The 16,690-nt window shown below is 54.2% G+C and overlaps 5 protein-coding genes and 1 non-coding gene across 6 annotated transcripts in view; 5 read left to right on the top strand and 1 right to left on the bottom strand.

The window, feature by feature from the left end:
- Nucleotides 1-924: 924 nt before the first annotated feature.
- SODALDRAFT_192036 (hypothetical protein) lies at nt 925-1,780 on the bottom strand. The gene has a single exon (XM_028607135.1). The coding sequence runs from the start codon at nt 1,515-1,517 to the stop codon at nt 972-974; it is 546 nt and encodes a 181-aa protein (XP_028465031.1). The 5' UTR covers nt 1,518-1,780; the 3' UTR covers nt 925-971.
- Nucleotides 1,781-3,199: 1,419 nt separating this feature from the next.
- SODALDRAFT_t146 lies at nt 3,200-3,281 on the top strand. Its single transcript has one exon. It is a non-coding gene; the product is annotated as a tRNA-Ser (tRNA).
- Nucleotides 3,228-3,728, top strand: SODALDRAFT_334308 (hypothetical protein). The gene has a single exon (XM_028612169.1). The coding sequence runs from the start codon at nt 3,372-3,374 to the stop codon at nt 3,588-3,590; it is 219 nt and encodes a 72-aa protein (XP_028465030.1). The 5' UTR covers nt 3,228-3,371; the 3' UTR covers nt 3,591-3,728.
- A 469-nt stretch (nt 3,729-4,197) lies between these two features.
- On the top strand, nt 4,198-5,251 carry SODALDRAFT_192031 (hypothetical protein). The gene has a single exon (XM_028607134.1). It carries the CDS (start codon nt 4,454-4,456, stop codon nt 5,117-5,119), a length of 666 nt encoding a protein of 221 aa, XP_028465029.1. The 5' UTR covers nt 4,198-4,453; the 3' UTR covers nt 5,120-5,251.
- A 3,102-nt stretch (nt 5,252-8,353) lies between these two features.
- On the top strand, nt 8,354-15,108 carry SODALDRAFT_340583 (RhoGAP-domain-containing protein; the record flags this gene model as incomplete). The annotated part of the gene is made up of 9 exons (XM_028612965.1): nt 8,354-8,358; nt 8,496-8,524; nt 10,500-10,881; nt 10,971-12,402; nt 12,619-13,092; nt 13,165-13,573; nt 13,634-13,835; nt 13,884-14,860; nt 14,918-15,108. 9 exons carry the CDS (start codon nt 8,354-8,356, stop codon nt 15,106-15,108), a joined length of 4,101 nt encoding a protein of 1,366 aa, XP_028465028.1.
- A 763-nt stretch (nt 15,109-15,871) lies between these two features.
- The window catches only part of SODALDRAFT_313240 (hypothetical protein), a 3,692-nt gene continuing 2,873 nt past the window's right edge, over nt 15,872-16,690 (top strand). Inside the window, exon 1 of the mRNA XM_028609229.1 lies at nt 15,872-16,690. Coding sequence (XP_028465027.1) covers nt 15,942-16,690 — 749 coding nt within the window. The 5' untranslated portion in view covers nt 15,872-15,941.

Here is a 16,690-nt window from a genome sequence, read left to right as displayed (position 1 = left end):
TTCATGATCCCGTGTTATCACTTTTAGTTATGCTTCAGTGATTAAACTGCAGACGTACCTTTAGAACAGACACCCTGACCAAGCATAGCATACAAATAATACTCTCATGAAAAGAAGATACATAGATAGCTACGTATATTAGTATACTATAGCTACTAGTTAAATCGACATGTGTATGGAGTTAGGGTCTAGTTTGAGACACTCTTTTATCTATCAAGTTTGCTACCATTAACTCCCTTTGAAGTAAGAGGACAAAGATGTCACTCTGCAAGGGTTTCCAGTTGCACACACATAACCCAAGCCCAAGAAACCCATGAGGGTGTTTATATCAAGAAGAGACATAATAGAGGAGGGAAATGGAATTATAGCACTTGCTTGATTGTACATTATTTTACTTACACTATAAAGTAAGGAAGGTGCTGCCTACTAAGCTTTGGAGAGGAAAGTGCAGAATTTGAGATATATGCAGCTCTTACTATGAAGGAAGGTGTGAAATCTCTTACTAGCAGTTAAGCAGGAGGCAAGAGTAAGCGCTCTTGCCATAAAAGCAGATATCATTAGCTGGCAGCTTGGCCAATTTCTTTTCTCCGGATACTATATCTCTACAGCCAGGAAAGTAAGTCGAAATAACATCACCATCTACTATGACTTTGTCTCTTAACGATCACACACAGCTGACCCGTATACCTATTACAAGAGTCAATATGAAAGGACAGTCCTACGCTGACGTTCTTCGGGGGTCCGCCAGCCGGAACGGCGGCGGCCCCCGTAACCACAATATCTGTGAGTCGCCAGGTGCTGCTCCTGCTGTTATAACTTATATCTGCCTTCAGAAGCTCCGGGAGAGAACCCCACGGAACTGGTTAAAACAGTCTAATTTTTCTCTTTCTCTTTTCTCTTTTCTTTCCCTTGGGCGAACCACTTTCTTCTTTATTGACAAAATTACAACAACCGACAAAACCCCCAAAATGTCAGCGGAGGCTCGCAACACCGCGGCCACCAACACCACCACCGCCATGACCCCTGCGATTCCAGATGGTGAGTCGCTCTCGGCCGAGTCTACGGCTTCCAAAGCTGTAGACGAGGTCGCGGAGGCTGTTGAACAACTCTCCGTCGTCAAGTCCGCCGGCGCCGACGACGCCAACTCCGCCCCCGGGCCCGAGTCGGACTCTTCTCCTGAAGAGTCGGACGAGGACGGCGGCGGCAATGGCGAGGGTGGGCACCAGGAGGAGAAGGCCGATGCCAAGGGCAAGGGCAAGGCCAAGACAGTATATGAAGGTCCCATTCACGAGGGGGGCTTCATCTACTCGGCCGACCCCGACCCCAAGGACGGCACGCCTCATCCTTCGGGTCTCACCTACGAGGAGCGGCTCGCCATCGTGAAGCAGCAGGTGGAGTCTGCTAGATCGTGCCAGCGAGGAAAATAGTAAGTTGTTCATTTCGTGTCCTCCTGCTGTCGTTATACTAGGCTTGGCTGGCCCCTTGGGTTGGTTTTTGCCTTGCCTCAACTCATCCATGTCCTTTTGGATGCCTGCCTGTGAGCTCAATAGCGAGTGTGCTGACGCCTGTCTTTTTGCAAATTAGCCTCCTGTCCAACACTCACACTGGCGACATAATTCTAAAGACGACGTCGCCGGAGAAGGGGTACGACTCGATGCATCTGCATCGTGAGATTTTGGAGAAGGAGTCGGGTTGGGTGAGGGAGCGCTTCCCTCCTCCCAATGAGGTATGTCTCTTTCCAGCATGCATCTCCGAAACTGGGGAGTGGATGAGATGCTTATGGTATGATATGGCAGGACGGGTCTCCCGTAACAGTCGGTATGGGCGAGTGGTCCATCACTATCTACGGTCAGATGTTCCTCTTCATGTATACGCACCGTAAGTCGGCCATTAGATCCCCTTCTGAACACCCAACAATCGAGAAATCGGATTGACTGACTGTTGTTGTTCTTTTTTCGTTTCCGGCCGCGATAGACCTCGCTATTTGCGAGCCCGATGAGGGTAATCCTCTGGATCTCGGCTACATCCAGGCCAACATCCACATGTACATGCTCGCAACTTCTTGGAGGGTGGCCCGGCTGCAAGAATATACCCTCAAGATTGTCGAGCAAGCGATCGGGACACTCAGAGGTCTCATCTCCGAAAAGAAGAGCCTCGCCTATTATCGTCTTCACCCGACGCAATATGAAGACTGCGAGACCAAGCTCCGGTATGCCAACACCTGCCTCTGCAGAGAGGAGTACTACCCCGACGACACGAGGAAGATGTTGCTCCCCCTTGCGCGTCTCAATATCATGGTCGTACCTTGGATGAAGAAGCAGCCGTACCTTCGTCCTCTGATCGAGCAGTTCTGGTTCCGCATGCAGGAATACTACTTCCCCTGGCGCGAGGTGATTTGGCGTTTCCGCCACACGGGTCTCATCACCGACGATGACGCTCCCGATGGATGGGACTGGTTGGGTCCCGAATTACCCTCGGAGCAAGTTGAGAAGGCTGTGGCTCAGTTCGGCATGTGAAGGCAGCATGTGAAGGCGACGGTCCGACGGATGTCATCAAGATGATCTCTCATCTCATGCCACTCTTTCGTGACGAGTCAAACGGATACAGGCAGCGTATCGCCCATGCTTTGTTTGGCATTTTGCATCTGCATATGCATGGCTGCCTGCTTGCTTTACGGATTTGCGATATTGGAGTTTTTTGGTTGACGCAAGGGGGAGATTGTTGGTCTGGGTTTTCGGTTTTCACCCAAGGAAGGTGACAGGATAAGCAGTTTTCAGGCCTTTCCATATCAGAACTCGGCTTGGGTAGAGAACGCCCTCAACTCTTTTCTTGGTCTCATTTCTTTCTAGCTGGATCATGGCTTCAGAGCACCATGAGAGACTTAGCCCATAGACGATGAGGAAACGCCAGGTTATGATGGAATGATGAAGCACTTCGCGGCTAAAGAGTCTGTAGACAGATCAGTCTCTCATGAAGACAGGAAATGTTCTTGCGGACGAAGATGAGAATTTCGAGTGAAACAGTTAACAGTTTCCTGTGGAAGTGATCATTCGATGGCGCCGCCAACGCGCAACGATAAATCCGATATAAATCCGATATAAATCCGATATAAATCCGTGATGAATCCACTCACGATCCTACACGCTCTGGCAAGACTAGTCAGGCGCCAGGAACGGGACCCAAAACAACAACATCGGCGGGTGACATGCCAGAGTGGTCTAATGGGTATGACTAGAAATCATATGGCTTCGGCCGCGGCGGTTCAAATCCGCCTGTCATCGATTAGTTTAGTTTAGTTTAGTTTTATTCTTTTCTTTTCTTTTTGTCCCGTTTTGACTTTCCCATTTTCTTCCATGAGGGGTGTCCATAGCATGCAGCAAGATCTTCGTTTTTTCTGTGGTCTGGCCCTTTTTCCCCCTTTCTTTCGCTGGGCGTCCTGGCTGAACGAAGCACAATCAAGGGCCGGACATGACAAGAAAACACCATGTACGAAGAAAGCGAATGGATCGGCTATTGGACCGCGCTCTGATCATGTGCCTATTGGAAAAAGAAGCGGGATTGATGTCAGTCATGGGGGAACAGGACGTTGAAAGATCAGCAGGACAATCGGGAGAAGCGAGGTCTTAATCAAGTCATGGCGGATAACCGTTTTGGCTTCTTTTCATTGATCGAGAAGGGCCCAGCCACTTATTATCATGCGCCTCAGAAATGTGGCTGAAATGACACACATGTGTCAATGAACCCCCCCGCCCCCTGTGCACCCACCACAGAGTGAGCTGACAACTTTCTGCCGAGTTCCTTGCTTCGATGCTTTGGACTTGCGTCATTGTCCACGGGGGATAGAGGGGAAGTACACGTGTAGAAGAAACCCGAGGGTCGAGCCTCGAGTTCCGCACACTCGTCTCCCTTGTGCTTTATCTTCCCCTTTGTCATCTCCATGACTTATTCCTACCTTAGGTACCAACGCCATCGGTCGACTCCGTCCCCACTCTCATCCACCGTTCGACTGATAACGCTCTAGACCGTTAGACGAGAAACGATTAAAACCAGCTCGTGGTCTTTTGTCGCTGGCTCTCTTGCAACCCGGCTTCTTCTTACATCCCAAGGCAGACAGACGTAAGCCTTACGAACCCCCCTTGCTACGGGGATAGGCTGGATGTTTAGCTGACGATTCGTCTGAACTCGAAGCCTCACCTCATATATACCACCTCCCTACTGTCCGTCTATCATCCTCGCCGTGCTCGACTTCTCCCAATACGACCGCAGGAGACCCCGCCCTACCTCGTAACTGGTCTTCTTGCTTCAACTTTTCGTCGACCCCGCGACCCAGCGACACGAACGTCGACGAAGGCAGCGCCTGTTCCTTGTCGCATCGTCTCCGAAGGCCACAGACCTACATCACTATCCTGGTGGGCATCTCACCATCACGCACACGTAGTACCATCCTGTCATCATGAGTGGTACGAGAAGATCCACGATTCCCAACGTCTCTCCCTCCCTGAAAGTAACCGCTGACCTTCTTTTTGTCGCCTCAGCCTACCCAAGAGACTACTACAGCACCGACCGCAAGCGCGGCTCCAAAGTGCGCCTCTACCTCGAACCCCCGATCCCGGACCGCGCAACCATCCGCACGACCCGTACCACCATCCTTCCCCCGCCCCCGCCTCCGCCTCGGGAGTGTACCCCGCCTCCTAAGATCGAGGTGCCGGCGCCACTCCCACCGCCCTGCATCCCGCTCCCTCCCCCGGAACCCGAGCCCATCGATGTCATCGCCGTAGACGTCGACCCGTCCGAGGATAAGAAGAAGAGAAAGAAGAAGAAGCAGCGCCGGTCCCGGTCCCGGTCCCGCTCGCGTCACATCGAGACACGCGAAGTCTACATCGAGCGCGAGAAGCTCGTCCCCGTCCCCGTGCGCTGTCGGCCCCGGTCCCCTTCCCCGCAGTACGACACGTACCGCTATATCAGTGCGCCGCCGCGCAGGTACTGCCCGTCGCCCTCGCCGCCTCGTATGCTCCCCCCGCCGCCCCCGCCCGAGGAGGACCGCACGCGCATCTGCATCGAGGATCGCATTCGGGAGAGGGAGTATTACGATCCTTATCCTTATGATCGGCGCTGCTGAGTGAGCGAGCTGCGTGATACTCCTGTCTGTTTGGACTTTTTTTCTTCTTGTTTTTTTTTTTTTGCTTTCCCTTTTCTCAGCTGTCTTGCAGGGGCTCTATGTAACAGATGCTATGTGTTTTACGTGCTTACATATACGACCAAGGACGGACTTCTGAGCCGGCGTTTTGCACACTTCAGGCTTGGTACGTTGGTTTGGTAGGTAAACTTGGTTTCTGGATTCTATGTATACGTCCTGACGGAATCTTCATAACGACATGTACAGTCGATGCGAGAATGACCGGTTGCTCTGGGACCTCGGGGTTTTTTATCGTACAATATAAGTCCTACAAATGTATCTGAACACTAATAGTCACACACCCATTTTTGCCAGCTGGTATGCCCATCTCATCTACTGCCTCTGCCTTATGACCAGAGGACACATGCCTTGCCTAAATCGATATGAAACGTTAGAATGCATCCCCTGCCTCCTTTGGACAAGGGGTGCAAAAGAAGATGTCAACGGACATTTTCCCATTGCTCTCATCACAGGATGATGGTAAAAAGCCGCCAACTTCCGGTGCTCCGTCTCACGAGCCCATCGAGCCCGTGGTTGAACATGGTCTGGCAAGATATAAAAATGGCAACAAAGGGCGTTTCCGTCTCGGTCTCGGTCTCGTACCATTGTGTGAGTGATGCTTGATCAGCAGCAGCTGGAACACTCATGCCTGACGAAGAGAAAATAAGCCGAAGGAGCGGAGTTTACAAAGCCGCCGCTCTTCAGCATAGTCGTATTGCATGACCCCCTTAACCAAAGCAGCAAACCCATAAAAGAGAAGACTCATACACGGGGGAGGCGCCGAAGAATGCAAGGGCCGGCCGGAATGGCCGAGGACCCTGGACTGAGGTGGCTCAGCAAGTCGCATTATATAAAGGTACGGATACTGATGTGTGTTGGGATTGCTTGTTTATTACAATCCGTTCCATTACGCTGAATTCTCCGGTCACGACCCGTAGTATTGTGGCCGAACGGTGTCTTGAGGGCGTTTCAGACAGAACGGGGGATTCAGGGAACCACGGGACAGAGGTAGGCGGTTGGCGACCCATACGTACAACGTACCGTACCATACAAATCAAAAGTTCTTAGAAGCGGCTTGGCTTCCATTTCGCTTTGTTGACTCGAAATGGTATACGTCGTATGTGGAGATCTAGCATGGGGAAGGTCATCACGCCATGAGTTTTGATCGAAACCACACCCATTCCTGTGGTGATCGGGAGAGATGATGCCGGAGAATGCAGTGCAGGTATCTGCAGGCGGCCTAGGGGTTCCCGTGGGGGCCCGTTGTGGAATGCGGGGGAAACTGGACCCCTTTCCGGTTCCTGAATCGCTGCGACATGCTTCATTCCTCCCTTTTTTCCCTACTTCGTCTGGTATGAATGATTGTGACGGGACGGCGCGAAGCGGGAGAGCGACAGAGATAGAAGAGAGTTCGCCCTTAGTTGTTTGTATGGGAGAAGGCAAGAACACACACACACACACACACACACACACAAGAGCGAGGAACGAGTACGTTGAAAGAAGGTCCCTGACTGCCAGCTGGTTTCTTGCTGTCGTCCTTTCAGGCTGCGTGTCCCAGATTTGTGGATGGACTCGGGGGTGATGTTCATAGGCTGTTGATCGAAGAGATGGAGATGAGATTCTTTCGAGACGGGTGGGTCATAATGGGCGGCCCGCTCGGACCACCATCTTTCAGGGGTGTGGTCAAGGGGTCAGAAAGTCATCTGAACGGACGCGATCTGGTCCCAGAGTTGGCGGACTCCGTCACACCGCCTTCTGCTTGAAAACAGAGGGGGGAAAAGGCTGAGATGGAGGTTGGCGACCCCTGAATCATCTGAACAGGGGGAAGGGGCGAGGCATGTGGTCCCTATTGGTCGTCCAGATCTTTGCCAGATCGTCCAAGGAGATTGGACCGCCCGATTTTCTTTCTTTCTTTCTTTTTATCATTATTATTCTTTTTTTGTGTGTGTTTGTGTTTGCTCCTTAGTCGAGGCCGTCGGCCGCGAAGTTCTTTCGGTAAGGCCGACTGAACCACGAGGCACTCCGTACGATTGAACTGAAAGGATAGCGAAGGGGAATCAGTCAATTCCGAAGTAGAAGGGGCTTTTCCCCCCTGCATTAAGTTTGATCGTCTTTGAATACCAGCAGAGGACAAAGACGCCAAAGATGAGAGGGCGTTTCTCCCGAAGGTCTGGGTCTTGGGTTCAAAGCCACGGTGGGACAAAAAAACACCGTTGGGACCCAAACTGTCGACAACGGCGAACAATATGGAAGACGTAATTACGTGCGGATGGCATGGGAATAACATGGATCTTCGACCGGGTATGAGGTCAGGGGGCTGTTTGCCGCCACAACTAGGCTTTTCTTTCCTTCTTTTTTTTCCTTTTTTTTTTTTTCTTTCTTGGACAGAGATATGCCTGTTCTCGGTATGTATGTATAGTACCTATCTGCGATCCGTCCATAGCCTGCCGAATACCGGCTTCCTACAGTTTATTCAGATACCCAAGCAGCATGCCGCATGCAAGGACTCGCAGTGCCTGGAAGAACAGCATCACGTCGATTCCTTGCTTTGGAGAACACTGGCTGCAGGAACATATGCAACCTCCTGCAGGATACATATGAATAATATCACTAGTGGGTGCTATTTGGAGGACCATCGGGGTTAGGTAAGTCCCATGGGATAGATGAGGCGGCTTCGACGATGCAAGCGATGACCAGCAAAGCCCATCCGAAAGCCACAGGGGAGTTGGGTGGTAATTACGAAGTACATATCGCTGGAGGCGACGATGGTCCGAACAGTCCATATACATGGTGCCGTTCTGCCATTCGTTGTCCAGTACCTCGTCAGCCTTCCGTCCTTTTTCTCGTACTTCGTAATAATCACTTGACACTTCACGAACATCCTTCGGCCCTTGGGGGGTTCAAAGGGTTTACAGACCCGGGGGCGGGTTACGGTGCCTGCCCTTTTCGAACTGCCGTCTGTGCTGAACGATTGGCACATTGGCACGAAGCTAGGCTCTCTTCGGGGTCGCATTCGATTAATTGCACAGGGGATTGTGGGTCACAGAGCCTACTTCGTACAACGTATGAACACGTACTTTGGAGTGGTCAGGTAGGGACGGATACTCAGGTAAGGTGTGGTTGCACTCTGGATGCGTTCCCAACTCACGCATTGGGTTGACCGAGATGTTTATCGAGATGACGTTCGCGTACGGATCGGCCAAGTGTGGTGATATCTACGGTACCCTCTGTACACTACACGTACTTCGTAATTCATGGTAATATGGCGGGGTTTCAAGGGGAAAGACGGGGATGCCGAGTTGATGCTAGCTTCGTACAGGTACATACACTCTTGGTCATCTACCGTTTGTACGAATACTTCGGCGAGCCGGACATAGAACATACAACGTATGCAAACGCGAGACAGGCTACCTGCCTGGGTACCCAAGGTACTCGCTCGTACTTCACGAAGAGGGCGTCGCTGTTGATGTGTGGCATTCTTTTCGTCGGGCTCTCGTTCTCGGCTCTTGTTTGGCGCAGAACACGTCGAGAGGATGTGGTCTGGAAACAAGCAGCCACAGCAGTTTTAGCACCGTTTTTTAAGGCAACGCATGGCGTACTCGCTTCTTATACGTACACGTGGCTGGCTTGTTCAGTTGCCTTATGAGTAAGGTATGGTAGGTTGACGATGATAATGGTATTTGCAGCGCAGCTCGTCCTATATATGCCCAAAGATACAGGCTGATGACCATACGCTCCTATTGGATGCTACCGTAGTAAAGGTGCAACATACATCGTGGTGAACCCTCTCCCAGCAATCGTGAAAGGCGACTCCTAAATCTAGATCGTCCCCTAATTAAGGTAAGGTGCCTACCTGTATTTATCCTTTTCGCCCGCGTTATCTCGATGTAATCAGTAACCAGTCTCCGAACTGGACCTCTAAGGAACTTTTATTAAATCGATGAAGGACACGCTAGGGAAAGGCATGTCCAAGTAATTATGTAAGAACTAATTGTTTCTGAGGGTTTATACCGTTCCTTGCGGTTCTCTTTGTCAATTCGTGGACGGACGGTTGCTCGCTTTCCCCCCAACCCCCCAAAATCTGAACCCCCCAGCCCCCGAGCCCGAAAATTGCAAAGGGGTGAACTAATAATTAGGTACTGTAGGTACTTAGGTACCTCGTATGAGGTATTCGTACAGTAGGTACCTTAAGGTACCTACCATTGCCCGGTGTCTCCGCCTCGGACAAAGCACGGCTCTTCCCCCCCCCTGGAAGGAAAAGACAACCATCAGTTTCGATTCACGCTCTTCTTTCCCTCACGTTAATGATACCTTACGCAGTACGTACGTGCTCCGTATACTCTATGCGTCGTCAATCGGGGGTAGCCAAAAACTCCCGAAATCCCTTTGGTCCGTGTTATATCCGGACCTTCTCCTGCCTTCGTTGGTAGTAGGCCAAGCGACGTTCTCCACGCAACACACAGACCCCGGTGACACCTTGGGACGACCTTTTGAAGAAGCCCAACTGCAACTGCCCCGTCTTGCGACCACTGAGCCCTGTAACTCGTACGGGGACGAAGAGGAGTACCTAAGGTAGGTAATAATTACCACCAGTATTACGCTACACTATCAATCGCCGTCCCCGTCCCGAGGCCCCTGCTTTGGGGACAATGTCACAGCATGCGCCCCAGAGCGCCCACGGCCGTGCCACCCACCCCGGCCGTCAATCTTCGCTTCCTTCATCTCCTTCAACCCCGTCCTCACCACTGCTCGACGAAACTCCGTCTACCATTCGCTTGATACACGCTTCAACTCTTCCCAGCGCAGGCTCGCTGCCATCCCCAAGGTGCGTCACAATCGCCCACTTTGCCTGTACCCTGCCCTTCTGCTCTGCTCTTCTCCGCCCTGCCCCTGTCCTGCCCTGGCATGCATCGTACCCATCTTCTCACCACTCCCCGGTCTTCCTTCGCTTCACGTCCGTTCCTTCCCCAGAGTTGCTGCTGTCACTTCTCCCCTACTGGGCTGGGGCGAAAAGCGACGAGGAGGCATGTGGAGTGTGTGCGAGTTTTGCGCGTGAGCAGGAGTCACCTTTCGTGACTTGCCTCTGTATCCTTCTCTCTCCCCCGTCCATTGACGCCCTTCATCACCCGCCCAGTCTTATCTTTTCTTTTGCCTTCAGCCTTCTCTCTCTCAGCCGAGGCTGCTGGGGAGAGAAATCGAAATCTCGGGCGGTGGTTTATTATTTTCCTTGTCGTTTTATTTTCTTTGAGGACTCCCCGTGAATCGACTTGTGCGAGAGGGGAAAGACCAAACAAAAGCCCTTCCCTTTTCCGTCTTCAACGAGCTCTTGTTCCTCGGCACCCCAATCCCCTCGCTTTTGCCGTCAGCACTTGTACTACGCGATTCGTCTCGCTACCTTGGTATCACTCCGCTGATTTACTCTCCCACCATTCCCGCAGAGCCACTCGGAGACCGATACCCAGCCCCCTCTCATTAGCGGCTGCTGTGTCGCCTGCCAGCCCGACATTGTCTAGCCGATCCGATATTTCCCCTGCCACTACGCCGCATCATTCCGGCCGATCGATTCCTCAATCCCCGACCTACTCCGGAGAGGGGCCTCGTTCCCCGAGAGAAAAGTTGGACGAGCTTCTTGCCGCTGAAAAGACTTTCTACCAGAGCAATACCTCGGCCGTCTCTACCTCTACTCCTGAGGCCGGAGCCTCGCGGTTAGTCTCCTATGGCTTACGATCTCCATTCTTCTGCCGGATCCCGCGAGCTGACAATCTTTCCCTTTCCCTCCTTAATGCCATAGTAGATCAATCGCGAATCACCCTCCCACGAATGGTGGCCGAGCCGTATCCGACGCCGTCGCAACCCCAGCGCCTACGAAAGGCTTGCCAAAATCACAGACCGTGCCCAATATGGCGGGCCCTACACCTGCCACCCGGGGAGAGCCTGGGACCGGTGCTCCCCGCAACTCGTCGATCGACTCCTCCATATCTGCTGCCACGAGCAGCTCCAACTACCGGAAGGGCTCTCAGTCAAGCCAGGTCGAGATGCCCGACATCGCTAGCTTGATTAAGACGGCGGGCAGCCCCGAGGCAGTCATACAATATTTGCTCAAGGAAAAACAGTCCCAGTCTCAGCAAAACTCACAGCTCTGGCGGTTGGTCGATAAGCAGCGGGCCATGATCCTGGGACTGAACAAAGACTTGGAAAGGGCCCTAAAGGACAAGGAGAAGTACCGCAAGAAGCTCAAAGAAGTGATAGCCGTGCCACAGATGGCCAAGGCCGCAGAGTCCCAACCAAAACCCGCAACATCCGAACCTGTTTTGGGTAGGCCCATCCCCAAGGTCGACATATCAGGCCCTGACGACCGGCACGTCGCACCCGACTCTCCCAGCTTGGAATTGGACAGCCAGAAGCATTCGCCCATCGACATGGCCATGGCTCCCTATCCCATTACACCACCCGCAGATCGAATCGACAACGGCCCGCCCTCGGCCGTGGGCGATATGCTGGATCCCTCTCACATGATGCCAAAGCCCCAAGAACACGCCTACGACAAGTTTGACCACGAGGCGGAGGAGAATGCCGCGGATGCCGCTCGCCACGAAGAAAAGGAGCGCCAGATCCGAGAACTACCGATCAACTTGTCGCTCCCGCCATCAAGGAGCTTGCCCAGCCAGCCGCCCAAGGGACCACCTCCCAAGCCTCCTGTAGCGCCTCCTGCCCTTGCAGCTACCGAAGCGACGCCCAAGCCCGACAAAGACATCGCCCAGTTCCCCAACCCGCCGCCACGGAAACCACCTCCCGCACCCTTGCAACTCCACAAGAGCAAGACCCCTACGCCCGAAGAGGGAGACACTGATTCTGACTTTGACGACATCCTGGAGGTGGATGAGATTCTGGACGACAGGCGGGGCAGACGACGAACAAGAGAAGAGGATGAACGGGCACGAAAAGTCTCGGCCAAGAAAGAGACAGAGATGCGGAGCCTGTCGAAGAAGAGCAAATCGCAGAGCCAAAAGGGAACACCCACAGTGGCAGAGGCTCCCCAGCTGCCGGCGGAGGCTCTGGCTCTGCCGGCCAGCCCGAGACAATTCCCGCAGCAGTTTGCGACCTACCAGAACGGCGCCGCCTCTCTAGCTGGCGTTTTGAACGGTGACCGGCTAGGGGCGCCCAAACTGGGCCAACCCCTGACTCCTGGACTGCCGCTGAGCCCCCGGCCAGGAGGTGGTCCGAGAGTGGCCTCCCCTCCTCTGTCTCCCCGTGCCACCAGCCTTCACGCGAATGGCCCCCTTTCGCCTAGGCCCCCTCGGCAGCCGATCCCTCTTCCGCCTGGAACGCCGCTAGTTTTGCCGCCTCAGGGAGGGAGCGAAGGTGCAGAGAGTTCGAGGCTTGCCCCTCCGGCCGATGGGTCGAGCCAGGGCGATCCCCCGGCACGCCACAAAATATTCAAGGGGTTCGTGACGGAAGAGTACCCGGATCTGCTCCTGCCCCCCAACGCCATCCCATCGATCCAAGTGAGGGTAGCGTCATCTCGCATGAAGCCTTCACGGGCTAGCGTCCTGTCTTTGACGCAGCTGGAGGAGGACCCTGTCTTCACGCTCGCCGTCTTCTCCCGAGCCGACCGGGGAGAATTGTGGCGAGTTGAAAAGGACTTGGCGTCGCTCAGCAAGCTGGACCAGAAACTGAAGCAATGTCCTTCTTTCACCACGAAAGCACCGGACCGGGCTCTGTTCACCGGCCATGCACCGGCCAAGCTGGATGCCCGCAGACAGGCTCTCGACCGGTACCTCGAAGAACTTCTAGAGACACCCCTCGACCTCTCAACGGCCTTGGAGTTTTGCAAATATCTGTCGACCAACGTGGTCCCCCCGAATGCCGACGAAGAGGGTCGTCCCGAAGTCGGGGCAGATTCGCCGACTGCCAGAGTCGGACCTGGTGGCCGACCCTTCCGAAGCGGCTACCTGACGAAGCGGGGGAAGAACTTTGGCGGCTGGAAGGCTCGGTTCTTTGTGCTCGACGGCCCGCGGCTGAGATACTTCGAGGCACCCGGGGGCGCACATCTCGGCACGATCAAGTTGCCTCACGCACAGATCGGCAAGCAGTCGCAGAACAACGAAAACCAGCCACCAGGGCCCGGCGCGCCGAGCACGGAAGACTTCGATAACCAGTACCGTCACGCCTTCCTCATCTTGGAACCAAAGAAGAAAGACTCGAGCAGCTACCTCAAGCACGTCCTTTGTGCCGAGAGCGACACCGAGCGAGACCGTTGGGTGGAAGCCCTTCTGAAGTGGATCGATTACCGGGAACCCGGAGAAGAAGATGCCCCCGGGCCCGCTCACGACCGTCAAAATTCGGAAGGATCTGAACCAACGGGCGCGAAGAAGAAGAAGGGCAAGGGAAATCAGGGTGGCAGCCACCAGCCCTCGGGTTCTGATGGCCTAATTGGTGTCCGGTACGATGCAACAGCACAGGGCGACTTGCCGCAGAGTGCGCGTCCCAAGACGTCATCTGGCATGCCGGATAACTCGGACATGCCGCATTCTCCTATTGTGATTTCGGGCCCGAAGGATATGCAGGTGATCTCCGACTCGGCGGCGTGGGGCAACAAAATTGGGTTATCTGTGCCAAGTTACGAAGAGAAGAAACAACGGAAGAGGAGTTTCTTCGGGTTCGGACCGAAGACTAGTGCTACTACTGCTACTACTGCTACGACAAGGTCCTCGGCTGACGGTCAGGATACGCTGTTCGGGCACGAGGGTAGCGCGTCGTCGACTCCTCCGCAGGGCGGTTATCACGGCCCGGTTCGTCAAGTGTTCGGGGCACAACTAGCGGAAGCTGTCCGATACAACGCGCCGCAGGACGTGGCTGTGCCGCTCCCTTCGGTGGTCTACCGCTGCATCCAGTATCTGGACGCCAATAATGCCAGTCTGGAGGAAGGGATTTTCCGGCTCAGCGGATCGAACGTGGTGATTAAGCAGCTCAAAGAGCGGTTCAATACGGAGGGCGACATCAACCTGGTCACGGACGAGATGTACTACGACATCCACGCGGTGGCGTCTCTCCTCAAGCTGTACTTGCGCGAACTGCCGACGACGATCCTGACGCGGGATCTGCACATGGACTTTTTGACGGTGACGGAAATGACGGACCGGAGAGAGAAGATTAGTGCGCTCAGCGATCTCGTGCAGAGGCTCCCGCTGGCAAACGCCACATTGCTCAAGTATCTCATCGCATTCTTGATCAAGATCATCAACAACGCGGACATCAACAAGATGACGGTACGGAACGTGGGGATCGTCTTCTCGCCGACGCTGAACATCCCGGCACCCGTCTTCGCCATGTTCCTGCAGAACTACGAGCCGATTTTTGGTGTTCCGCCCGAGGAGTACGAGCTCCCGTCCGGGTCGGGCGAGTCGGTGTCGACATACGAAGCGCCGTCGCCAATCCTGCCCGCCCCAGGGAGGCCGTATGATCCGCAACGGCCCGGGACTTCGGGACAGAGCCAGTCGCCCCACCGTCAGCGGCTGCTGGAGTCGGTCACCGGACAGGGCAGGGCCGGGGGAGTGACGCCGCCTCTGCTGCAGCATATGAACGCGGCGCGGGCGTCGCCGACGCCGTCGCAGAACTTTTCGATGCACCGCGGCATATCATACGAGCCGCAGCAATACGCGAATCATGGCCCGGGCGGAGGTGGTAGTTCGGCCGGCTACGACCCGTCGGGCTACCACGGGGGGTCTCGAAACGCGCCAGCCGGGTATGACCAGCCTATCTACCCTTCGGGCTACCAAGACGGCTCGAACGGCGGCGGCGCGCCGTCATACGAGTCTGGCTATAAGAACACTAAGCGGCGTGAGAGCGCCATGTACGGTGTCGGCATGCTTGCGGCGAGTCATCCGAACCAGGGCTCGCGAAGCCGGTTGCGGGAGGAGACGCGATACTAGCGGGTTTGTTTCCTTTGCTGGACTTTTCTCATAAACTTTTCTTCTCTCTGGGGGTTTTTTTGTTTTGGGAAGTATTCTTGTTCTATTTTTTTTTTCGTCTTTCTTTTCACGTCGTCTCGCGAGATACCCAATATTCAAGGTGGGAGATGGCACACCTCGAGAACCGACGACACCTGCGGGATAGGTTCCAGGGTTAGGATTTTTAGTACATGTCATCGGGTTACGCGAATGAACGAACACATAGTTGTACTTATGATTTTTGGATGGACCATTGTGCGCATAATTCTGGGTTTGGGTGGGAGGGGGATTTTTTTCTTTTTTTCTTTTTCTTTGAGAACTGGCCTGCCTCTTGGTTCGGGTGCAAAGAATGCGCATATGAGCTTTGGCGGGTAATTACACGGGAGGAGGCTTTTGTTAATGGACGAGGCGACTGAGATTGTACACTACTAGAGGTAGCTGAAAGTGGAGACGGCATCGAGGTGGTTAATCGATGTTTAACCGATCTTGTGTGTTTCTGTTGGTCTTAGAATGGGCCAGGAATGGGAGTGAATGCATACGGATATATTCCTGTCTATAAGGTATAAGGTATCAGGATTTGAGATTTGGATGCGAGGTTACGGTCATGAAGTCAACCCGACTAAAGCTGACTAAGCAAAATCGGGCGTCGGGAGTATCGGATGACCGGTACCAGAGTACGTATAACTAATGACGCAGCGTTGTCGGCGATTTCTCTCGCCGCATCTCCGTCCTTCCGTCCTTCCGTCCTTCCGACATCCCGCGAAACCCTCGACCTGGCCGATGCCTCCGATTCCCTTCACGGTTTCGTCGACAACATGAATCAAGATGAAGCCGTAGTCGATCCAGCGTTGCGAGCTCCCTATCCAATCCTAGTTGCAGCAGAATCAGAAGAGCAGCAGAAGCAGCCGAAAGCACCATCTTCTTCCCGTCCTCCCGTCGTCTCCGATGCTGCCGAGCCGGCCGATGCCGCAGATGGCCCCGCGACCATCTCTGCCACACTTGCTCCTCAAGAAGGAGCCGCCGTCGAAGGAATGTCGGTAAAACCCGGCCAAGCTGACGAGGATCAAGGCGACTCCCACGACGACAAGGCAGCAAACGGCCAACAACTCCACGCATCTCCGGGAGGGGCGGAAGACGCGAGACGACCTCGGGCCTGCGAGTCATGTCGCGGTCTGAAAGTGCGATGCGTACCTGATGTTTCCGATCCGGAAGGTCAAGGTCCGTGTGCGCGCTGCAGGAAGGCGAAGCGCAACTGCATCGTCACGGTGCCGACGAGGAAGAGGCAGAAGAAGACGGATAGTCGGGTTGCGGAGCTTGAGAAGAAGATCGATGCGTTGACGGCGAGCTTACATGTCAGGACGAGTGGAGGAGCTGGCCCCGAGATGCATCAGCCCGTAGCCGGGGGGGATACGGCGTCTTACCCTGGCGGTGGTTGGAGGAATGTCGAAGGTCAAACACCCGTTAAGCAGTCTTTGCGGCCTGGGCCTGATATTGTGGGAGATGACACGAACGAAAACACCACCGCCACCAACAACAACAACAACAACAACAACAACAACAACAA

The sequence above is a fragment of the Sodiomyces alkalinus genome (genome assembly GCF_003711515.1).
Source record: "Sodiomyces alkalinus F11 unplaced genomic scaffold SODALscaffold_7, whole genome shotgun sequence".
Classification (NCBI taxonomy): domain Eukaryota; kingdom Fungi; phylum Ascomycota; class Sordariomycetes; order Glomerellales; family Plectosphaerellaceae; genus Sodiomyces; species Sodiomyces alkalinus.
Note: the sequence above shows the minus strand (reverse complement) of the source record. Positions and strands in the feature narration are given on the sequence as shown.